The 24,504-nt window shown below is 40.4% G+C and overlaps 2 protein-coding genes across 2 annotated transcripts; both read right to left on the bottom strand.

Annotated features, from left to right (window-relative positions):
• Positions 1-890: 890 nt before the first annotated feature.
• LOC143849346 (leucine aminopeptidase-like) lies at positions 891-9,752 on the bottom strand. The gene is made up of 4 exons (XM_077358342.1): positions 8,282-9,752; positions 7,179-7,412; positions 6,726-7,052; positions 891-1,372 (listed from the first exon to the last, which is right to left on the bottom strand). The coding sequence occupies exons 1-4, from the start codon at positions 9,260-9,262 to the stop codon at positions 1,076-1,078; spliced, it is 1,839 nt and encodes a 612-aa protein (XP_077214457.1). The 5' UTR covers positions 9,263-9,752; the 3' UTR covers positions 891-1,075.
• Positions 9,753-10,954: 1,202 nt separating this feature from the next.
• On the bottom strand, positions 10,955-19,712 carry LOC143849706 (leucine aminopeptidase-like). Its single transcript, XM_077358863.1, has 4 exons — positions 18,358-19,712; positions 17,249-17,482; positions 16,796-17,122; positions 10,955-11,436 (listed from the first exon to the last, which is right to left on the bottom strand). The coding sequence occupies exons 1-4, from the start codon at positions 19,336-19,338 to the stop codon at positions 11,140-11,142; spliced, it is 1,839 nt and encodes a 612-aa protein (XP_077214978.1). The 5' UTR covers positions 19,339-19,712; the 3' UTR covers positions 10,955-11,139.
• Between the last annotated feature and the right edge of the window lie 4,792 nt (positions 19,713-24,504).

Genomic DNA, 24,504 nt, shown 5'->3' on the forward strand with positions numbered 1-24,504 from the left:
GATTCATGTAGAGTAGCTGGGATAAGAAGAATGCAGGAAGGAGACAGACAGGAATTACCTGGGTTTTCTGCTGTTTGGTTCGTTGAAATCCAAAATCCTAGCAAAAGTAAAATGAACTATATAATGACAATTGTATCATGTCTCTTTTTGTCAAATACCCTTTACATCCTTCTTTTTTTTTCCTTTTCAACATCTTCCTTCCTTTGTTTTTCCCGGCCATCTTCCTTTTCCCAACGACAAACCACTCCTTCCGTCTCATACTCATTCGATTTTCCGGTGAATCCAATGGCAAGGGTCGATGTGTTTGAAGACGCTCCCATCTTGGTTGCAGATGACATGAGTCCGTTGTCAGAGAGAGAGAGAGATGAGGCAAATGCGTCCCTTTTACCCCAACATCCATGTATTCTCCCAGCATTTCATCGCGCTTCTTGGCAACCTAATGACGTATTTTGCCTATGTGGTGGTTTAAATCCACGCAAAATCCTGGCAAAAGCTGGGGATTTTGGCAACCAAACATTTCTAAGTTCAAATCTTTAAAAAGAAAAAAGAAAAAAGAAAAAAAGGCAGCCAGTGCACGCAGCTCCCGCCATTGCGGGGTCTGAGGGCCATTGATCAAAGTTCAAATCTTAACATACACTTTATTGATCAAAATACTCATAAATGAGAGAGAGAGAGAGAGAGAGAGAGAGAGAGAGAGAGAGAGAGCCGGGGGGGTGGGGTGGGGGGGGGGGGGTGGTTACGATCAAAACTCATTCAGATTGTAACAGAGATTGCCTTAATGGCAATTGGATCACTGTGTGAAGGGCTTCCAGCAACTAGCTGCTTTAAAGAACGTAGTTTATCAAGATGCATCAAATTGAGATAAAACAAAGAGCACAAGGAAATCATCAGATCAAAAAATATCAAAAAGCCTCAATAGTAAGATTCTTGTGCTGCTTCAAAGAACATAGTTTGTCAAGATGCATGCAATTGAGATAAAACAGAGAACATATGGAAATCAGAGGATCAACAAATACGAAAAAGCCTCAATAGTTAGATTCCTGTGGTTCAGTTAAGTATAGTTTATTAGTGGTGTTTACAGATGCTTGGAAAGGATGGTCTCCACAACACCTTGAGCTATGGGGTGATAACACTCGCGGGCCTCCATAAACACTCTTTTGGCAAGTATTTTTGCTTCGTCATTCCCCGTGGCCTGAGCCAGTGCTGTGTACAGAAGACGAAGATACCTCCTCCTCCCGACTTCCTTCAAAGTTTTCTCCACCTCGACAAAGTATTCCCTACATCCAGAAGATATAGCCAGTTGCAGAAATGCCACTTTCACCTCCCAGTCCTTACATTCTGATAGCCTGTAACGCGCATCCAAAGCCGCAACCTGCATTGCCAAATAAAAGGGGTGTTTTTTTTTTCCTATATTGTCAGAATACAGCATTTTTTAACAGATATAATCAAACTATATTAAAATTTAACAAATGAAGACAGAGATAATTAATATGAAGTCGGAATAAAATTGAAATTTTGTAATCTTGTCTTTAAGAAAAAAAATAAGAAAAGAAAGCACAATAAGCCATCTTATTTTGTCAAGATCAGAAAACAATCCATGGACTAGGCAGTTTTAACTTGAGTTTTGGTCCTTTCAGAAGTATCCCTGTGAATTTCTTGAGATTCAAGCAGCAGCAAGTCATGCTCTATCAAACCATTGCTTGTTTTCTTTTTTTTGGAATGGTTCAACCCATTGCTTGTGTATATTCGCTTGTGTATATTCAAGCAGAAGTAAAGCATGTGCAGCTCAGATGCATTTGATTTCAATTACTTTTTTTTCGAAAGGTAGCTGTTTTATTAGATAATAAAAGCAAAATGCATTCCAGCCGAAACACAGAACAGTCTTGCCCAAAAAGCAAGAAAACACACCCCTACCAAGCTACAGATAATACAGCCCAGGATGCATCCTCGCAAAACTTCAACCCAGTTGTCAGCCATCAGAGCGAGCTGCAAGTACGATCGTCATTCCCTCCCTATCCGCTCCTTTTGCTAATTTTTCTGCATCTTCATTCGCCAAACGTCTTCTATGCTGAAATTTAGGCGCAAGAAGCTCCACCAGATCTCTAATTTCTGCGATAATGTCCGACAAGTTCCACGACCTGACCGTTTTGTGAGCAACCCAAGCTATCACGTTTGAAGAGTTGCCTTCAATAATCAACGGCCCAAAACCATGGGCAGCAAACCACCTCAAACCCCATAATAATTTGCATCACAGACGCCGACTGATCCTGAGAACAACAGGATTGCTCGCCCATTTGAGTCCCGAACAAGTCCACCAATGCCCGCCCCACCTGGGATTGCTTTTAAATCTTCCATCAAAATTCATTTTGAGCCATCCGGTCGGTGGCGGGATTTTCTCGAACATAATCACCTTCCAGTTTTTTAGAATCTCTCCCGCACTATAGCAAGGTCCTTACCATTTCTCCCCCATGACAAGAGAATATATAGTATAATTCTTCCCCACCCTGATTTTGCTAATTCAACTTTCTTTCCACATATGTCAAATCAAGACATACGGGACCATACGCCTAAATGAACACCTAATCGAACTACCTGTTTTATGAAAAGGCCTACCACTACAATCCATTATGAAAAGGCCCACGACTACAATCCATTCTTCCCCTCCGATATTTCTTTTTGAACTTTAAAGGGACCAATGTAGGCCAAAGCTTTTAATGATACTCATCCAGATGCGAAAAGGGGCAATGAACCAATAGGTGCTCTAACGATTCTTCATCTTTCTTACAAAAGAGGCACCATCCATTCGATTTCATATATTTTTGTGCAAGATCTTCTCATTATAACAGTAGAACCAAGAGAAACAGCCTGAAGGCCAGCTTCATTCTACTCATTCTCAAGGAGGAAGAGAAGTGAAAGACTTCATACCTATTAGCCCATGGTTTCAAATTTCCATCGAAATATTTCCGTTTCCACTCCCATCAAAACCCAAACCGAAACAACCGAAATGCATAAACAAAAATCACAACTGTAATTGTGGTATATTATATCAGCATGTATTACATAATTATATTTATATGAATTCCATGTGAAATGTGGTGCATGTATTATGTATAACTATTTATATAAATAACATGTGAAATTTTCACCTTCTTCATGAAAATTTTCTAATAAAGGACTCATTAGCCGACCCCAACTAGTTTGGGACAAAGGATTAGTTGAATTGAGTAACATGTGAAATTTGGTATGAACTAAATGAATGCTAGAATTAAGGGAGCCCTTGCAAAAATGAGATGAAAGGGCTCTACCATTGGCTGCACACCACCAAAGTGCATTTAACACTGTTTGACTTATATTTTAGAGTAAGGTACAGTCAATGGGGTAGCCCTTTCAAGTTTCATCTCATTTTTGCAAGGGCTCCCTCCAGTCTAGCATTCCTTGTACTAAATTACCAGACATGTGCGACAGTGCATTTCACTAGGTCTTCAATGTTTTTAAACCATTAAGGATGATTGTCTTGCTTATGTGATAGTTTCTAAGTGTGTATTTGTGCTTATTCCAGCCTTTCCTGAAGTTTCATCTTTAAATTATATCATTTGCATATGTTTTTACTTTTTATTTTTTTATGTTAAATTAAAATTAAATTTTGCGGATGATCATTGCAAAAATCATGACACAGCAGCTCAAGAAAGTAATACGATTGACCATCTCCCATTTCCAAGGAGCTTCTGTGATTGGAAGACAAACCTCAATGCAGTCCTCATTGCTAACGAATGCCTAGATTATTTGCATAGAGAAAAAGCACCCGGTTTAATTTGTAAAATCAACATGGAAAAGGCTCGCGGCCATGTGGATTAGATCTTCGTTGAATACCTGTTAGGTAGAATGAACTTTGGGCCGTTTGGAGTAAATAGATTAAAGAACGCAAATCTTCCCCTCCTAAATTTTCGTCAATGGCAACCCAAAAGGCTTTTTTTCATACCTCGAGTGGCTTGCGTGAAAGTGAGTCTCCTCCTTTCCTTTCTTGATAGGGAGGACTTAGCATCATGTTGGTCAAAGCAAAGGAAGCTGGTTTAATCGAGGGAGTGAACTTCAGAGGCATGGGGTCGATATCTCATCAACAATTTGTTGAGGAAACTATCATCTGCAAGGCTAATCAGAAATTCAGAATCTCATTTACAATTTGCATATCATCCTAAGATGGTTTGAGTTGGTTTCAGGATTGAGAGAAAACCTCGTCCTTGCCTGGCTTAAGTTACAGGTTATTCTTCCTCGTCCTTGCCGACTGTGGAGAATGGAGAAAAAATTGGGAATTTCATTAGGGATTTTCATTAGGTATGGGCATTCCCCCGACCACCTTATGGAATTCAATTGTGGAGAATGGAGAAAAAATTGGCAAGGTGGAAAAATCCTACATCCAGAAACACTCTAAGATAGGATGAACATAATCATTGTATAATGATTAGAATTTTTCAAAACAATATAAGGGCATAATGCTATGGGGATTATGTCCTACATCCCGAACCACTCAAAGAGAGGATATCCATAATCATTCTAATGAATATGGTCATTAAAAATCCTACATCCCAGACCACTCGAAAAATTCTAATGGAATTTATTAGAAGCTTTTGCTCTATGGGGATGAGTCTTTGGCATCTTAGCCCTATGGTCGTGCTATGGGGATTACAGTCGGAAAGGAATGTGGATCTTCGAGGATAAAGCTTCTTTCCCTCGCGGGAGAAAAAACAACGGAGGTCCAAAGGGCACTCAAGAGACCCCGCTTTCTTATTTATCAAAGCGATAGCCCTCACGATCCATAGGGTGAAATCTCTTCCTTCTTTGAGATTCGTATCGGCTTATGAGCTTTGGGAAGGTTGGAGGGAAGTATGTTAGAGGTGTGGAGATTGAACAAAAAGTTGTTCAGAAATGGGAACCTCCACCTCCCGGTTTCCTAAAGTTAAACTTTGACGGATCGAGTTTGAGGAATCCGGGCCCGGCAAGAATTGGAGGCGTGGTAAGAAATGATCAAGGGGATGTATTGTGAGCATTTCTGGGTCCCATTGGGGAAGTGGATGCCACAGAAGCGGAGGTTCGAGCGACTTATGAGGGCTTAAAATAATGGTGGAGAACAAAATAGACAACTCAGTAGTATATGGGGATTCTCTCAATGTTATCAAGTCGCATAAAAGGAATCAAAGCTATCGGTGGAGACTCGACAGGCTCTTTGGTGAGATGTTCGATTGGTCGAGTAACTCAGAGTTTGTATTCATGCATGTTCGTCGGTCGGCAAATGAGGTGGCTGATCGTCTTGCAAGGGAAGGAGTGCGGAAAGAGTCTCTAGCATTGTTTGACTCTCTTCCTCCCTGAATCCCGTATGTTGTTTGTTTTTTTAGCCCATTGGGTGTCTTTTTCTCATTGTATCTTGACCATCTCGGTCTTCCTATCAATGAAATGGTGATCATTCAAAAAAAAGCTTCTTTCCCTAAATGGTTGGCTTGGAAAGTCAAGTTCTTGATCGCATTGTGGGTCTTGCAACATGAATCCTCCAGAGGTTACTCTATTGATAGCATAATGAGAGCTTGAGGAACACTTATTAACAGCTTCTTTTCGAAATCCAAGATGATAGCTAAATGGAAACCTCCTATGGATAGTGCACTCGACTCAATGTCGATGGTTGCTCCCTTGGCAACCATCAAGATGTTTTCCCTGATTCTTGGGGTATCACCATCTTTTTCTTTGCCAGTCATGTAGGTTCTTCCAATGACTCGGAAGTGGAGATGCTAACCATTCCTAGGGGCATTTGCATCTTTCTTAATCACTTGAGGGCGAAATCTAATGATAGAAAGTTGTGCAAAAGTTGAACATTCTACTTATCAGTTATCCCTATAAATGCAAACAACCTGGTGGACCGTCTTGCCAAATTGGGTGCTCTAAGGGAATCTTTGCATATGGGGTCGTCCTTACCCCAAGAAGTGCATTTGTAATCCTATTTTTCCTTCAATTTAGTTACCACTCTAAAAACAATATAAGGACATAATGACCATAACCATTGTATAATTTCAGTGAGTTCATCCAGGCAGTTTAAAACATATTAACAGAAGGGAAAAAACAAGCTGTTCTGAGCACTGGCAGAGCATATTCTAGAATTCACTAGTAGCCCACGGTACATTTGACTGCAATGATGATATAATGCAAAAAATATATATATTTAAAAGATATAATGCAAACTACAGATCAATCAAATGTTATTGTCGTATGCAAAGCTTAGACAATTTATTCCCTTTTAAGCACAAAGAAAACGAAGGCAAAGGAATGTAGCTAATGCCCATGAAAAATGTATGGATGATCACAAGCAACGGCACTTTTACAGGTTTCACCAAAAAGAAGATCCAGAAGAAATGGGGGCGGCGATGGAGAATTATAACTGAGAGACCTAGAAGAAAGCGGCAAACCATGAAGGACTACAAAGACAATCATCAGCAGATAACATTATGGTCATATTGATATAAATCAACTGGCATGGTATTACTAAAGAATATACACTACGATTACATTTATAGCAAAGGACCCAAACAGGAAACAAAGATAATATTAAATAACCAACAAAGAAAACAGAAAGCAGATTCAATTGCATCTAAATCATTGCAAACAGGAAACATGGAAACAAGCATAAATGGGTCCTAAAGAAAGAGATCGGTTATCAATGAATCGCAGGGAACAGACAATACCTGTGAAGACTCAATTCCTTTGGGAAGATTCTCCAAGTAAAGCTCCCATTCCTGTCCGCGCCATTCTGCTACCTCGTCCTCTCTTGGCATCCTCCCGAGCTTGAACTCCGTAGCCAGGGATACAATTTTGGTATAAATAGTAGAAACTGGTTCCAAAGCATCTGGAGGGATTCCAGTACCATGTATCCAGACATCTAGATCGATTTCCTTCTCTATTCCAGGGACATTCGCTTTTAGGAAATCAAGAAACATCTCGGTATCGATTGATTGGAACTTGAAGGTGGCAATATATTTCTTAAGGAATTCATCAAATGCAGGCCGACAAATCTTGAGCAGTGAAAAGAACAAACCATTAGGCTCAAAAATATTTCTTGTCATGGTTTTAGAAAAGTGCAGCTTACCTATTTCAATCAGTTAAAAGAAAAAATCATGCTCTTGAGGGGTATTCATCACCTGACGTTCAATGCGCCAGAGAAACTGAAATCCTTTCTCGTATGGAACATGAGAGTAGATATCATCAGGATCCACCCCTTCCTGCCTGGTCTTGAGCTTTGTAAACTCCATGTTGTCATGGAATCTCTCCATGTCTTCATTCAGACCCCTCCAACCAATTCCAATATTCAGGGCAGCTCGATCTTCCCCTTGTACAACCTCAACAATTCTCCGCTCTGCATACGTTGTAAACCCCTAGAACAGACGCAAAAGATTTATATAGATCAAAGCCAAACCTCTCCACAACAACCCATTTCGCCCCAATTCAAAACTAGACTTTCTCAAACACTAAATATTTCAAAAAAAAAAAACAAATACTGAATATCATAGATCTAACAAACTGTCAATTTCAGGCAGAACAATTCTACGCTCTGCATACATTGTACAATGCTAGAACAGAAGCAACAGATTTATATACATCAAAGCCAAAACCTCGCCACAACAACCCATTTCACCCAAACTCAAAACTAGACTTTCTCAAACACCAAATATTTCAAAAAAAAACGATTCTAAATATCATAGATCGTAGGAGAACTGCCAACTCCTCGGCAGACACGCTGGCAAAAGAGGGTGTCATCTTAATGTCTGTCATTGTAATATTTACAGGGGCTATGACCTTCCGTTGATCTGCTGTATAGCTTAAAGCACCTTTGTACTGGGACATCTTGTCCCCTCTCTCCTTTTTAATAATATTTCTGTTAACTTTCAAAAAAAAATATCATAGATCTAACAAACTGTCAATTTCAGGCAGAACTATTTTCCACTCTGCATATGTTATAACACCCTAGAACAGAAGCAAAATATTTATATAGATCAAACCCAAAACCTCTCCACAACAACCCAATTTGCCCCAATTCAAAACTAGACTTTCTCAAAATACCAAATATTTCAAAAAAATCAAATACTGAATACGATGTGATCCGGGCTTGATGGCTTGACATCTTTAGGGACATTTTATTTAGGGTTTCTGTTTTCTATAGTAGACACTTTCTATTTTGACAAAACAAACTGTGAATTTCAGGGATAACAAGAAATCAAAAAAGTTGAACAAATATCAGAGTTACCTCATTCAACCAGAAATCCTCATTGGTCTTGTTGGTGATCAGATTCCCAGTCCAACTATGAGCAAGCTCATGAGCCACAACCTGCGCCCCACTAGCATCTCCCCTGATTACAGTCGGCGTCAAGAACACCATCCTCGGATTCTCCATCCCTCCATAAGGAAAACTCGGTGGCAACACCATAAGATCAAACCTCCCCCACTCATAAGGCCCAAACAACCTCTCCCCCTGCCTTATCATCTCCTCAGTCCCTGCAAACTCTTTCGCCGCCGCATCCAATACTGCGGGCACTGACTCCGCATAAACCCTAGTCCTTGGGCCCACCTCCCTATAGTTAATCTCCCCCACCGCGAACGCAAACAGATATGGTGGAATTGGCTGTTCCATCGCGAATTCCTCCACAACCCGATCCTCCGCGCACCATAAGGCCTCATCACATGAGGATAAGCCCTCGCCAAGGATTGGGGGCCGGCGATCAATGTGGGCGGCGGACATTACCGCGGAGAGTTGGCGGGGGAGGTTTAGGCGGGCGGAGTAGCAGATTCGAGCTGCGGGGGTGTCTTGGCAGGGGAATACGGATCTTGCGTGGATCGAATGGCATTGGGTATAGACAAAAGGGAGGGTTTTGTTGAACGTTTGAGGGGGAGAAAGCCATTGGAGGGCGGAGGAGGAAGGACTCGTGGAGAATGTGATGAGGAAGGAGGATTGATTTGAGAGAGTGATGGTGAGGTTTTGGCCTTTGATTGGGTCTGGATTTGGGGAGAGGGAGAAGGGGAGAGGGGTTAGGGTTTGTGGGTCGAGGACGGAGGAGATTGCGAGGGAGCGAGCGTCGAGGGAGATGGGGCCGGAGTGCGGGTTTGGGAGCGTGAGGAGGGCGGAGGAGTGGATTGTGGAAGAGGGGAAATTGAAGTAGAGAGAGAGGGAGATGTGGGTAGCAAATGGGTGGGTGGAGTCTGTGAAGGAATGGGGATCCACAGGGGCCATTGATCTTGAAGTAAATGATGATTTTAGGGTTAGGGTTTTGGGTTATGGAGGAGGGTGTGTGATGATGATTTTAGGGTTAGGGTGATTTTAGGGTTATGGAGAAGGGTGTGTAATGATGATTTTAGGGTTAGGGATTTGGGTGTGATTATGATTTCTAGGGTTAGGGTTTTGGGTTTTGGGTTTTGGGTTTTGGAGGAGGGTGTGTAATGATGGGTTAGGGTTTTGGGTTTTGGGTTTTGGAGAGGTGTGGGTTATGAGAATGAAGAAGATGGAATAGAGGTGTTGATGGAGGTTGTTTCGTAGAATTGAAGCGTGAATTTGTTTAGCTTGTTTGAGAGACTTGGAAGATTGTAGGGCAGAAGCTAGGAGGTTGTGAAGGAGGTCTGTGTCATGAGTTGGGATGGGGAAAGAGATGGGAACTGTTGCCATGAGTGTTTAGAACGATTGTGTGTTGTCTATCAATCCGTTCATATATCTCAGACCCTACTTCCTGAGTGGATCACAATCCATTTCGAATTAAAGGTCCTACTTACATTTGTGCATAGTTACTAGTTAGGGTCAGGGTTAAGTGAGGAACGAGAGAGAAATTAGAGAGGGGGGTCCAGATTTTTAGAGTGGCCATAAAAACAGTTCATTTGGTGGGCCTCCATAGGATGATCCTAGCCCTTTGATCTAGAGGGACTGCACATTATGAGAACCTCTAAAAACCAGAGGGTTAGGATACCTTACTGGAAGAAAAGGAGGTGTCTGATCATTTTATATGCTTTCATAAGTCTTAAGGGTATGTTTGGATGGAAGTAAGGCGGGATAGGGTATGTTGGGATTCATGTAGAGTAGCTGGGATAAGAAGAATGCAGGAAGGAGACAGACAGGAATTACCTGGGTTTTCTGCTGTTTGGTTCGTTGAAATCCAAAATCCTAGCAAAAGTAAAATGAACTATATAATGACAATTGTATCATGTCTCTTTTTGTCAAATACCTTTTACATCCTTCTTTTTTTTTCCTTTTCATCATCTTCTTCCTTTGTTTTTCCAGGCCATCTTCCTTTTCCCAACGACAAACCACTCCTTCCGTCTCATACTCATTCGATTTTCCGGTGAATCCAATGGCAAGGGTCGATGTGTTTGAAGACGCTCCCATCTTGGTTGCAGATGACATGAGTCCGTTGTCAGAGAGAGAGAGAGATGAGGCAAATGCGTCCCTTTTACCCCAACATCCATGTATTCTCCCAGCATTTCATCGCGCTTCTTGGCAACCTAATGACGTATTTTGCCTATGTGGTGGTTTAAATCCACGCAAAATCCTGGCAAAAGCTGGGGATTTTGGCAACCAAACATTTCTAAGTTCAAATCTTTAAAAAGAAAAAAGAAAAAAAGGCAGCCAGTGCACGCAGCTCCCGCCATTGCGGGGTCTGAGGGCCATTGATCAAAGTTCAAATCTTAACATACACTTTATTGATCAAAATACTCATAAATGAGAGAGAGAGAGAGAGAGAGAGAGAGAGAGAGAGAGCCGGCGGGTGGGGGGCGTGGGGGTGGTTACGATCAAAACTCATTCAGATTGTAACAGAGATTGCCTTAATGGCAATTGGATCACTGTGTGAAGGGCTTCCAGCAACTAGCTGCTTTAAAGAACGTAGTTTATCAAGATGCATCAAATTGAGATAAAACAAAGAGCACAAGGTAATCATCAGATCAAAAAATATCAAAAAGCCTCAATAGTAAGATTCTTGTGCTGCTTCAAAGAACATAGTTTGTCAAGATGCATGCAATTGAGATAAAACAGAGAACATATGGAAATCAGAGGATCAACAAATACGAAAAAGCCTCAATAGTTAGATTCCTGTGGTTCAGTTAAGTATAGTTTATTAGTGGTGTTTACAGATGCTTGGAAAGGATGGTCTCCACAACACCTTGAGCTATGGGGTGATAACACTCGCGGGCCTCCATAAACACTCTTTTGGCAAGTATTTTTGCTTCGTCATTCCCCGTGGCCTGAGCCAGTGCTGTGTACAGAGGACGAAGATACTTCATCCTCCCGACTTCCTTCAAAGTTTTCTCCACCTCGACAAAGTATTCCCTACATCCAGAAGATATAGCCAGTTGCAGAAATGCCACTTTCACCTCCCAGTCCTTACATTCTGATAGCCTGTAACGCGCATCCAAAGCCGCAACCTGCATTGCCAAATAAAAGGGGTGTTTTTTTTTCCTATATTGTCAGAATACAGCATTTTTTAACAGATATAATCAAACTATATTAAAATTTAACAAATGAAGATAGAGATAATTAATATGGAGTCGGAATAAAATTGAAATTTTGTAATCTTGTCTTTAAGAAAAAAAATAAGAAAAGAAAGCACAATAAGCCATCTTATTTTGTCAAGATCAGAAAACAATCCATGGACTAGGCAGTTTTAACTTGAGTTTTGGTCCTTTCAGAAGTATCCCTGTGAATTTCTTGAGATTCAAGCAGCAGCAAGTCATGCTCTATCAAACCATTGCTTGTTTTCTTTTTTTTGGAATGGTTCAACCCATTGCTTGTGTATATTCGCTTGTGTATATTCAAGCAGAAGTAAAGCATGTGCAGCTCAGATGCATTTGATTTCAATTACTTTTTTTTCGAAAGGTAGCTGTTTTATTAGATAATAAAAGCAAAATGCATTCCAGCCGAAACACAGAACAGTCTTGCCCAAAAAGCAAGAAAACACACCCCTACCAAGCTACAGATAATACAGCCCAGGATGCATCCTCGCAAAACTTCAATCCAGTTGTCAGCCATCAGAGCGAGCTGCAAGTACGATCGTCATTCCCTCCCTATCCGCTCCTTTTGCTAATTTTTCTGCATCTTCATTCGCCAAACGTCTTCTATGCTGAAATTTAGGCGCAAGAAGCTCAACCAGATCTCTAATTTCTGCGATAATGTCCGACAAGTTCCACGACCTGACCGTTTTGTTAGCAACCCAAGCTATCACGTTTGAAGAGTTGACTTCAATAATCAACGGCCCAAAACCATGGGCAGCAAACCAACTCAAACCCCATAATAATTTGCATCACAGACGCCGACTGATCCTGAGAACAACAGGATTACTCGCCCATTTGAGTCCCGAACAAGTCCACCAATGCCCGCCCCACCTGGGATTGCTTTTAAATCTTCCATCAAAATTCATTTTGAGCCATCCGGTCGGTGGCGGGATTTTCTCGAACATAATCACCTTCCAGTTTTTTAGAATCTCTCCCGCACTATAGCAAGGTCCTTACCATTTCTCCCCCATGACAAGAAAATATATAGTATAATTCTTCCCCACCCTGATTTTGCTAATTCAACTTTCTTTCCACATATATCAAATCAAGACATACGGGACCATACGCCTAAATGAACACCTAATCGAACTACCTGTTTTATGAAAAGGCCTACCACTACAATCCATTATGAAAAGGCCCACGACTACAATCCATTCTTCCCCACTCCGATATTTCTTTTTGAACTTTAAAGGGACCAATGTAGGCCAAAGCTTTTAATGATACTCATCCAGATGCGAAAAGAGGCAATGAACCAATAGGTGCTCTAACGATTCTTCATCTTTCGTACAAAAGAGGCACCATCCATTCGATTTCATATATTTTTGTGCAAGATCTTCTCATTATAACAGTAGAACCAAGAGAAACAGCCTGAAGGCCAGCTTCATTCTACTCATTCTCAAGGAGGAAGAGAAGTGAAAGACTTCATACCTATTAGCCCATGGTTTCAAATTTCCATCAAAATATTTCCGTTTCCACTCCCATCAAAACCCAAACCGAAACAACCGAAATGCATAAACAAAAATCACAACTGTAATTGTGGTATATTATATCAGCATGTATTACATAATTATATTTATATGAATTGCATGTGAAATGTGGTGCATGTATTATGTATAACTATTTATATAAATAACATGTGAAATTTTCACCTTCTTCATGAAAATTTTCTAATAAAGGACTCATCAGCCGACCCCAACTAGTTTGGGACAAAGGCTTAGTTGAATTGAGTAACATGTGAAATTTGGTATGAACTAAATGAATGCTAGAATTAAGGGAGCCCCTTGCAAAAATGAGATGAAAGGGCTCTACCATTGGCTGCACACCACCAAAGTACATTTAAAACTGTTTGACTTTTATATTTTAGAGTAAGGTACAGTCATTGGGGTAGCCCTTTCAAGTTTCATCTCATTTTTGCAAGGGCTCCCTTCAGTCTCGCATTCCTTGTACTAAATTACCAGACATGTGCGACAGTGCATTTCACTAGGTCTTCAATGTTTTTAAACCATTAAGGATGATTGTCTTGCTTATGTGATAGTTTCTAAGTGTGTATTTGTGCTTATTCCAACCTTTCCTGAAGTTTCATCTTTAAATTATATCATTTGCATATGTTTTTACTTTTTATTTTTTTATGTTAAATTAAAATTAAATTTTGCGGATGATCATTGCAAAAATCATGACACAGCAGCTCAAGAAAGTAATACGATTGACCATCTCCCATTTCCAAGGAGCTTCTGTGATTGGAAGACAAACCTCAATGCAGTCCTCATTGCTAACGAATGCCTAGATTATTTGCATAGAGAAAAAGCACCCGGTTTAATTTGCAAAATCAACATGGAAAAGGCTCGCGGCCATGTGGATTAGATCTTCGTTGAATACCTGTTAGGTAGAATGAACTTTGGGCCGTTTGGAGTAAATAGATTAAAGAACGCAAATCTTCCCCTCCTAAATTTTCGTCAATGGCAACCCAAAAGGCTTTTTTTCATACCTCGAGTGGCTTGCGTGAAAGTGAGTCTCCTCCTTTCCTTTCTTGATAGGGAGGACTTAGCATCATGTTGGTCAAAGCAAAGGAAGCTGGTTTAATCGAGGGAGTGAACTTCAGAGGCATGGGGTCGATATCTCATCAACAATTTGTTGAGGAAACTATCATCTTCTGCAAGGCTAATCAGAAATTCAGAATCTCATTTACAATTTGCATATCATCCTAAGATGGTTTGAGTTGGTTTCAGGATTGAGAGAAAACCTCGTCCTTGCTTGGCTTAAGTTACAGGTTATTCTTCCTTGTCCTTGCCGACTGTGGAGAATGGAGAAAAAATTGGGAATTTCATTACGGATTTTCATTAGGTATGGGCATTCCCCCGACCACCTTATGGAATTCAATTGTGGAGAATGGAGAAAAGATTCGCAAGGTGGAAAAATCCTACATCCAGAAACACTCTAAGATAGGATGAACATAATCATTGTATAATGATTAGAATTTTTCAAAACAATATAAGGGCATAATGCTATGGGGATTATGTCCTACATCCCGAACCACTCAAAGAGAGGATATCCATAATCATTCTAATGAATATGGTCACTAAAAATCCTACATCCCAGACCACTCGAAAAATTCTAATGGAATTTATTAGAAGCTTTTGCTCTATGGGGATGAGTCTTTGGCATCTTAGCCCTATGGTCGTGCTATGGGGATTACGGTCGGAAAGGAATGTGGATCTTCGAGGATAGAGCTTCTTTCCCTCACGGGAGAAAAAACAACAGAGGTCCAAAGGGCACTCAAGAGACCCCGCTTTCTTATTTATCAAAGCGATAGCCCTCACGATCCATAGGGTGAAATCTCTTCCTTCTTTGAGATTCGTATCGGCTTGTGAGCTTTGGGAAGGTTGGAGGGAAGTATGTTGGAGTGTGGAGATTGAACAAAAAGTTGTTCAGAAATGGGAACCTCCACCTCCCGGTTTCCTAAAGTTAAACTTTGACGGATCGAGTTTGAGGAATCCGGGCCCGGCAAGAATTGGAGGCGTGGTAAGAAATGATCAAGGGGATGTGGTGTGGGCATTTCTGGGTCCCATTGGGGAAGTAGATGACACAGAAGCGGAGGTTCGAGCGACTTATGAGGGCTTAAAATAATGGTGGAGAACAAAATAGACAACTCAGTAGTATATGGGGATTCTCTCAATGTTATCAAGTCGCATAAAAGGAATCAAAGCTATCGGTGGAGACTCGACAGGCTCTTTGGTGAGATGTTCGATTGGTCGAGTAACTCAGAGTTTGTATTCATGCATGTTCGTCGGTCGGCAAATGAGGTGGCTGATCGTCTTGCAAGGGAAGGAGTGCGGAAAGAGTCTCTAGCATTGTTTGACTCTCTTCCTCCCTGAATCCCGTATGTTGTTTGTTTTTTTAGCCCATTGGGTGTCTTTTTCTCATTGTAACTTGACCATCTCGGTCTTCCTATCAATGAAATGGTGATCATTCAAAAAAAAGCTTCTTTCCCTAAATGGTTGGCTTGGAAAGTCAAGATCTTGATCGCATTGTGGGTCTTGCAACATGAATCCTCCAGCGGTTACTCTATTGATAGCATAATGAGAGCTTGAGGAACACTTATTAACAGCTTCTTTTCGAAATCCAAGATGATAGCTAAATGGAAACCTCCCATGGATAGTGCACTCGACTCAATGTCGATGGTTGCTCCCTTGGCAACCATCAAGATGTTTTCCCTGATTCTTGGGGTATCATCATCTTTTTCTTTGCCAGTCATGTAGGTTCTTCCAATGACTCGGAAGTGGAGATGCTAACCATTCCTAGGGGCATTTGCATCTTTCTTAATCACTTGAGGGCGAAATCTAATGATAGAAAGTTGTGCAAAAGTTGAACATTCTACTTATCAGTTATCCCTATAAATGCAAACAACCTGGTGGACCGTCTTGCCAAATTGGGTGCTCTAAGGGAATCTTTGCATATGGGGTCGTCCTTACCCCAAGAAGTGCATTTGTAATCCTATTTTTCCTTCAATTTAGTTACCACTCTAAAAACAATATAAGGACATAATGACCATAACCATTGTATAATTTCAGTGAGTTCATCCAGGCAGTTTAAAACATATTAACAGAAGGGAAAAAACAAGCTGTTCTGAGCACTGGCAGAGCATATTCTAGAATTCACTAGTAGCCCACGGTACATTTGACTGCAATGATGATATAATGCAAAAAATATATATATTTAAAAGATATAATGCAAACTACAGATCAATCAAATGTTATTGTCGTATGCAAAGCTTAGACAATTTATTCCCTTTTAAGCACAAAGAAAACGAAGGCAAAGGAATGTAGCTAATGCCCATGAAAAATGTATGGATGATCACAAGCAACGGCACTTTTACAGGTTTCACCAAAAAGAAGATCCAGAAGAAATGGGGGCGGCGATGGAGAATTATAACTGAGAGACCTAGAAGAAAGCGGCAAACCATGAAGGACTACAAAGACAATCATCAGCAGATAACATTATGGTCATATTGATATAAATCAACTGGCATGGTATTACTAAAGAATATACACTACGATTACATTGATAGCAAAGGACCCAAACAGGAAACAAAGATAATATTAAATAACCAACAAAGAAAACAGAAAGCAGATTCAATTGCATCTAAATCATTGCAAACAGGAAACATGGAAACAAGCATAAATGGGTCCTAAAGAAAGAGATCGGTTATCAATGAATCGCAGGGAACAGACAATACCTGTGAAGACTCAATTCCTTTGGGAAGATTCTCCAAGTAAAGCTCCCATTCCTGTCCGCGCCATTCTGCTACCTCGTCCTCTCTTGGCATCCTCCCGAGCTTGAACTCCGTAGCCAGGGATACAATTTTGGTATAAATAGTAGAAACTGGTTCCAAAGCATCTGGAGGGATTCCAGTACCATGAATCCAGACATCTAGATCGATTTCCTTCTCTATTCCAGGGACATTCGCTTTTAGGAAATCAAGAAACATCTCGGTATCGATTGATTGGAACTTGAAGGTGGCAATATATTTCTTAAGGAATTCATCAAATGCAGGCCGACAAATCTTGAGCAGTGAAAAGAACAAACCATTAGGCTCAAAAATATTTCTTGTCATGGTTTTAGAAAAGTGCAGCTTACCTATTTCAATCAGTTAAAAGAAAAAATCATGCTCTTGAGGGGTATTCATCACCTGACGTTCAATGCGCCAGAGAAACTGAAATCCTTTCTCGTATGGAACATGAGAGTAGATATCATCAGGATCCACCCCTTCCTGCCTGGTCTTGAGCTTTGTAAACTCCATGTTGTCATGGAATCTCTCCATGTCTTCATTCAGACCCCTCCAACCAATTCCAATATTCAGGGCAGCTCGATCTTCCCCTTGTACAACCTCAACAATTCTCCGCTCTGCATACGTTGTAAACCCCTAGAACAGACGCAAAAGATTTATATAGATCAAAGCCAAACCTCTCCACAACAACCCATTTCGCCCCAATTCAAAACTAGACTTTCTCAAACACTAAATATTTCAAAAAAAAAAAAACAAATACTGAATATCATAGATCTAACAAACTGTCAATTTCAGGCAGAACAATTCTACGCTCTGCATACATTGTACAATGCTAGAACAGAAGCAACAGATTTATATACATCAAAGCCAAAACCTCGCCACAACAATCCATTTCACCCAACTCAAAACTAGACTTTCTCAAACACCAAACATTTCAAAAAAAAAACGATTCTAAATATCATAGATCGTAGGAGAACTGCCAACTCCTCGGCAGACACGCTGGCAAAAAAGGGTGTCATCTTAATGTCTGTCATTGTAATATTTACAGGGGCTATGACCTTCAGTTGATCTGCTGTATAGCTTAAAGCACCTTTGTACTGGGACATCTTGTCCCCTCTCTCCTTTTTAATAATATTTCTGTTAACTTTCAAAAAAAAAAAAAATATCATAGATCTAACAAACTGTCAATTTCAGGCAGAACTATTTTCCACTCTGCATATGTTATAACACCCTAGAACAGAAGCAAAATATTTATATAGATCAAACCCAAAACCTCTCCACAACAACCCAATTTGCCCCAATTCAAAACTAGACTTTCTCAAAATACCAAATATTTCAAAAAAATCAAATACTGAATACGATGTGATCCGGGCTTGATGGCTTGACATCTTTAGGGACATTTTATTTAGGGTTTCTGTTTTCTATAGTAGACACTTTCTATTTTGGCAAAACAAACTGTGAATTTCAGGGATAACAAGAAATCAAAAAAGTTGAACAAATATCAGAGTTACCTCATTCAACCAGAAATCCTCATTGGTCTTGTTGGTGATCAGATTCCCAGTCCAACTATGAGCAAGCTCATGAGCCACAACCTGCGCCCCACTAGCATCTCCCCTGATTACAGTCGGCGTCAGGAACACCATCCTCGGATTCTCCATCCCTCCATAAGGAAAACTCGGTGGCAACACCAAAAGATCAAACCTCCCCCACTCATAAGGCCCAAACAACCTCTCCCCCTGCCTTATCATCTCCTCAGTCCCTGCAAACTCTTTCGCCGCCGCATCCAATACTGCGGGCACTGACTCCGCATAAACCCTAGTCCTTGGGCCCACCTCCCTATAGTTAATCTCCCCCACCGCGAATGCAAACAGATATGGTGGAATTGGCTGTTCCATCGCGAATTCCTCCACAACCCGATCCTCCGCGCACCATAAGGCCTCATCACATGAGGATAAGCCCTCGCCGAGGATTGGGGGCCGGCGATCAATGTGGGCGGCTGACATTACCGCGGAGAGTTGGCGGGGGAGGTTTAGGCGGGCGGAGTAGCAAATTCGAGCTGCGGGGGTGTCTTGGCAGGGGAATACGGATCTTGCGTGGATCGATTGGCATTGGGTATAGACAAAAGGGAGGGTTTTGTTGAACGTTTGAGGGGGAGAAAGCCATTGGAGGGCGGAGGAGGAAGGACTCGTGGAGAATGTGATGAGGAAGGAGGATTGATTTGAGAGAGTGATGGTGAGGTTTTGGCCTTTGATTGGGTCTGAATTTGGGGAGAGGGAGAAGGGGAGAGGGGTTAGGGTTTGTGGGTCGAGGACTGAGGAGATTGCGAGGGAGCGAGCGTCGAGGGAGATGGGGCCGGAGTGCGGGCTTGGGAGCGTGAGGAGGGCGGAGGAGTGGATTGTGGAAGAGGGGAAATTGAAGTAGAGAGAGAGGGAGATGTGGGTAGCAAATGGGTGGGTGGAGTCTGTGAAGGAATGGGGATCCACAGGGGCCATTGATCTTGAAGTAAATGATGATTTTAGGGTTAGGGTGATTTTAGGGTTATGGAGAAGGGTGTTTAATGATGATTTTAGGGTTAGGGTTTTGGGTGTGATTATGATTTCTAGGGTTAGGGTTTTGGGTTTTGGAGGAGGGTGTGTAATGATGGGTTAGGGTTTTGGGTTTTGGGTTTTGGGTTTTGGAGAGGTGTGGGTTATGAGAATGAAGAAGATGGAAAAATGCATTTGGGTGTTGGAGAAGAAAGAGGAAGAATGGAACAAATGCCCATAAAATAAAAAGAAGCAAAGAATGGAACAAAGGCAAGGGGAAAAGGGCGGAGATTTCAGCAGTCAGTAGCCTTTTTGCCTCATAGGAAATGATATCGATACACTATGATTTTGATAATGGCAATCATATAGGAAATGATTTTATGCCAAAAATATGTACTTTTATGACTTTCTTTAACAAGAGGTTTGTTTACCTTCTTTTTCTCTTTTTCCTTTTAACCCTTACGGATAAGGGGTAATCCGCCAATAGAGATTTATTGGTGGAATAAAAGGGAATTAAATGAAGAAGAGCCCACTATGAATGAATGGGAAGAAAGAAAATTGGAAGAAGAAAAAATAGATTTTTTGGTTAGACGCATGGAATTAGCTAAGCATTTTATTCGATCCAATGTAGAACAATAGCGTAGTTTTTAAGAGTTAAAGGTGGAGATGTTAAGATTCCAAAGAGCTTAGAGATAACATTAATAAAAAGAAAGGAACGCACTTTATTCGATCCAATGTAGAACAATAGCGTAGTTTTTAAGAGTTAAAGGTGGAGATGTTAAGATTCCAAAGAGCTTAGAGATAACATTAATAAAAAGAAAGGAACGCACTTTATTCGATCCAATGTAGAACAATAGCGTAGTTTTTAAGAGTTAAAGGTGGGGATGTTAAGATTCCAAAGAGCTTAGAGATAACATTAATAAGAAGAAAGGAACACAAGCGCCCATTGAGAGGCAAAGATTCTGAAGAAATTAACGAAATTCTGAAATTTCGGCAAATTTCGGTTTCGGTCCCAACCGAAATCCAAAATTTCGGTCCAAATTTAAAACCATGGTCATGAGAGACCGAGTTACTGATTAATGACCTAACAAGGACAAGTCAGGGGAGTTAATATGCCAAGTGCCACTTTTCTAAAAGATGGAGGCCACAATTATCCTCCTACAGAGGAACATGTGAAATTTCAAAGCTAAAGTGGGTGGTTATTTCAAGATCCCTCTCAAAAGGACATGTAGTGGTGGGACCGGTGGTGACATGCGCAAGTAGTGGTGAAGTGTAGAAGTTAAAAGTTGTAGTGATGTGCTCAAAGTAGAGGTTACAAGTTGATCCAGGTGCATCTTGGCTACACACGGGCCCGATTGGAGGAGCTTGTTATATGTAGGTTTTTATAGATGGATTTTTTGGATGCTGAAACTTTACTGTTGTATTTTGATATTCAAAGACCTATTAGCAGTAGCCCTGATGAACCAGGGACATGAGAGATTTTCAGAGATGGAATGGAGATGTCAACGACAACTAGATGAGAATCTCTGTTGGCTTCCTCTTTTTCTTATATATAGTAGAAAACGAAAAAAGTTATTAGAGAGAGAGGAATGCTAGTCCCACAGGCACCCTTGCAAAAAAGGGGGTAAAGGGCGCCCCATTGGCCAATTACTATTTAAGATGCCGCAGAAAAGTATGATCATAATTGTCATGCATAAATGAAAACTGACCAATGGAGGCACCCTTTACTCCCTTTTTTTCCAAGAGTGCCTGTGAATCTAGCATTTCTCTTTATAATATTATCCCTAAAATTTATAATTTTTCCTTAAAAGTGCAGAAATAAAAAATTTCCTCAATAAATAGTTTCCCTTCCATCCAAACATAGCATTAGGAAATTGATTTTAATTAGCCCCCGGAGGGGTTAAAAATGAACCCCTTCTGAAAATAATCTAGCCAATCGTCGGGCACTTTCCATTGTGCCCTACCAGGCCTAACTGCTCGATCAAGTGAAAAGTGGAATTGTTAATTCTTTCATTTGAATCGGCTTGAGAGCATATAAAGATGCAGAAGTTGCTCGAAACTGCTCTTTAGAGACGGGATTAGCAAGAAGTGATCAGTTTGGTGCACACCCGTCAGTCAGAAACTATCTTGTGCTAGGGTAATTACGTAAACTCATCTTTAGGAATCCATGGTAACGTAAACTGCGAGAAGGGCCTGCCCACTACGTCTCACGATCGATCGAAGGAAAGGTAGTGCTTGTTAGTGTTGTATCTCTTCCGAGACCAGGACCCTTTATCATGACTTCTACTCGTTGCATACCATGACCCATGACTGCACAAATAGCATTTCCTACTGCGGCTTGAACAACAATCTTAACGATATAGTTGTTTGACATCTCGATGTCAACTCGTCACATCCTAGGTTTGAAGAAGGTCCCAAGGGTTTGGTTGTTCGCAAATTCAAGTGGTATGTGAGTTGGGTTTAAAATACTGTGAGATAGTTTGGTTTTGTACATCCGGTATTTTAGTTTATTTTAGAAAAGTCCTTTTTAGAAAGATTACTCCTGTCTCTGTTTATGTCTTGGATTAAAACAAATTACTATAATTCGTCTTTGCCTACGGATTTTTTTTTTAAAGAAAGACATACACGCCATTTTCCGGGGGATTGGTTAGCTAGGCAATGAAAGAGATATAGGTAAAAAAGCCTATTGGTAAGTTGGGCGCCACCTCGAATAATAAGAAACGGCAAGATATTCAATACCATGTCACACCTAATCTACGCATCTGTGAATCATAAGAAATGATTTAAGATTCGAAAGAAGTCATGCTTAGGGAATGACTGAAAAATAAGTGCAAGCTACTTCCCCTTTTTAGAAGAGTGGAAGCAGGGGCCCCATATAAGGAAAGGCGAATGTGCTAGATTTTGAACTACCTTGCACCCACCCTTTACGTAATAGAATGGATTTGGGTCCAAAATTGATTCTACAATTGCAAAGCAACCACCCAGTTTTTCCAAGAATTGGTTTTGGACACAAAATCAATTCTCAATATCCAAAGTGGATATGGCCTTAGTAATTAATTGGGTTTTGTTCATGAAGAGTCCAACTTATTTATGAAATCCTTACCATATACATTTGGATGACTCTCTTAGAGTCTTGCTAAGAAGAGTTTAATAATTAATTTTGCAACTCTTGATCGAATCAATGTGATTTCATTCAACCTTTGACCTAAGCACTCATTTTGATCATTGGTGGCCCATCTGCGCGACCATGTTTTGATAATGAGACGACTCACTTTATCTTACATTTCTCCGATTGGAGATTTTTGCGAATTGTAATAGCGTTTATGAGCTTGTTAAAACTTGTAAAAGGAGATGAAAATCTGCACACTGGTGGCCCATCTGCACGACCATCTTTTGATGATGAGTATTTTACACTTTTTTCGATTGGAGAGCTTTTTGGGAATTTTAATAGCCATTGTGAGCTTGTTAAAACATGTAAAAAGAGATGAACTCTATCTCCTATGTTGCAAGGATACGGTTTAGAGTATTAGAATCAGACCCCGTATTGTAGAGTATAAAAGATTAAATTAACCCCTTCTCCAATAGCTTAAGCTTTTGGAGTAATTGGTTGTTTCACATGATATCAAAGCAAAGGTCATGGGAGTTCAAAACTCCTTGATATTAAAAATCCACATGTAATGGCCAACCCAAAAGAGCGGCCACATATGCCACGTGTAGGGCAACCCTAAAAAGAGGGCCCCCATGTGAGAGGGAGTGAGTATAAAAGATTAAACAACGCCTTCTCCAATAGCTTAAGATTTTGGAGTAATTGGTTGTTTCATAATTATTTTGGAGTAATTTTAATTATTTTACATGATAATATGGTTATATAATTAGAATTTTGGTAGTTTTAAGTAAATATAATGATGGGAAATGATATCAACGCAACCACATTTTGTTATATGCATGGTCCTCGCTTGCCTTTTAGTATTTAAAGAGCTGTCAAAAGGTAATTATGGTTCCCAAAAAGCTCTCATGAGCCAATTAAAAAAGAAAAAAACAAGCTAGGACTGTACATATAACAAAATATGGTTGTGTTGATATCATTTCCCTATAATGTTTTATCTCCATATAAATTTTTTTTTTTTTTTATGATAGATAAAACTCAAAATATGTGATAATTACAAGTTTGTTTTAGTATTTAAGAAAAAATAGGGGAGATGATAAATTCACACTCCCTGTAGGATGATTCGTACCCCTTTCTTGTGAATTGGCATCACAAAGCGCCAAAGAGCATAAGACTTTAATGCTTTTTGAAGGCAATTCAGGTGAAACGGGTGCGAATCATCCAACAGGCAGTGCGAATTTATCTTCACTCTATCATGTGCCATAGTGAATCCTAAAGTATTGGAATCCGACACGCATCTAGTATGAATAATTCACCTGTTTGAAAGGTAACAGTCTCTCTCATGTGCTCTCTGTCATCTAGACAGCCATTCGAATGGGAATAAAAATGACCTCTCTCTTTCATAGGAGAAAAAAGGTGTCTCCTTATATCTACATAGTCTACAACTCACATTCATACGGGCTAAAGGCAAAATGATCATTCTCTCCCTTTCTCTGGATGCTCTCTATAGGCTATACAGCCACATAACTAGAAACAAAAGGGAAGAGAAAGGAAAGCATCTGAAAAAAAAAAAAAAAAGAGTAAGAAAAGCCGAGAGATAATGTGTTAGTGGTGGCAACATTGGTATATCTATCCTTGTTTTAGTCGAATCTTCACCTTTTCATGTGTTTAAGAATGTCCCCATGTTGTAAAGTTCAATCATCAACTACAGCCCACAAGGTTTCTGATATGTATTCCATGTAGTGAACTGAGAACAATCAAGTAGAAAGTGACTCTTCTGATCAATGGTAATAGGCGATTTTTGAGGGGAGATGATTTTTTCACACCCTCGTAAGATAATGCGCCCCCTTGTTAACGCTTTTAAGGTCAAATCACGTTAGAAGGGGGCGTATTATCCTACAGGGCAGGCAAAAAAATCATCGCCCTTTTCTAGTCTTACAGGGTGAATGTCCGATGACGTGATCTTATAGAATATCATGAGGTGACCCATGTGGTTTTGGTCCTGTCCGAAACGGATATCCCATGCG

The sequence above is a fragment of the Tasmannia lanceolata genome, unplaced genomic scaffold (assembly GCF_043159265.1).
Source record: "Tasmannia lanceolata isolate RefF3 unplaced genomic scaffold, GAP_Taslan_0.1 ptg000018l, whole genome shotgun sequence".
In the NCBI taxonomy this organism is placed as follows: Eukaryota; Viridiplantae; Streptophyta; class Magnoliopsida; order Canellales; family Winteraceae; genus Tasmannia; species Tasmannia lanceolata.

What these genes read in the sequence shown, in the direction of transcription:
- LOC143849346 (XM_077358342.1), bottom strand. Translation starts at nt 9,262, where the DNA reads ATGGCCCCTGTGGATCCCCATTCCTTCACAGACTCCACCCACCCATTT. An exon ending in AGGATTTCTGGTTGAATGAG is followed by an intron (nt 7,413 to 8,281) that starts GTAACTCTGATA and finishes CGTCTGTTCTAG; the next exon opens with GGGTTTACAACGTATGCAGA. An exon ending in TCTGGCGCATTGAACGTCAG is followed by an intron (nt 7,053 to 7,178) that starts GTGATGAATACC and finishes TCACTGCTCAAG; the next exon opens with ATTTGTCGGCCTGCATTTGA.
- LOC143849706 (XM_077358863.1), bottom strand. Translation starts at nt 19,338, where the DNA reads ATGGCCCCTGTGGATCCCCATTCCTTCACAGACTCCACCCACCCATTT. An exon ending in AGGATTTCTGGTTGAATGAG is followed by an intron (nt 17,483 to 18,357) that starts GTAACTCTGATA and finishes CGTCTGTTCTAG; the next exon opens with GGGTTTACAACGTATGCAGA. An exon ending in AAGGAATTGAGTCTTCACAG is followed by an intron (nt 11,437 to 16,795) that starts GTATTGTCTGTT and finishes TTGGCAATGCAG; the next exon opens with GTTGCGGCTTTGGATGCGCG.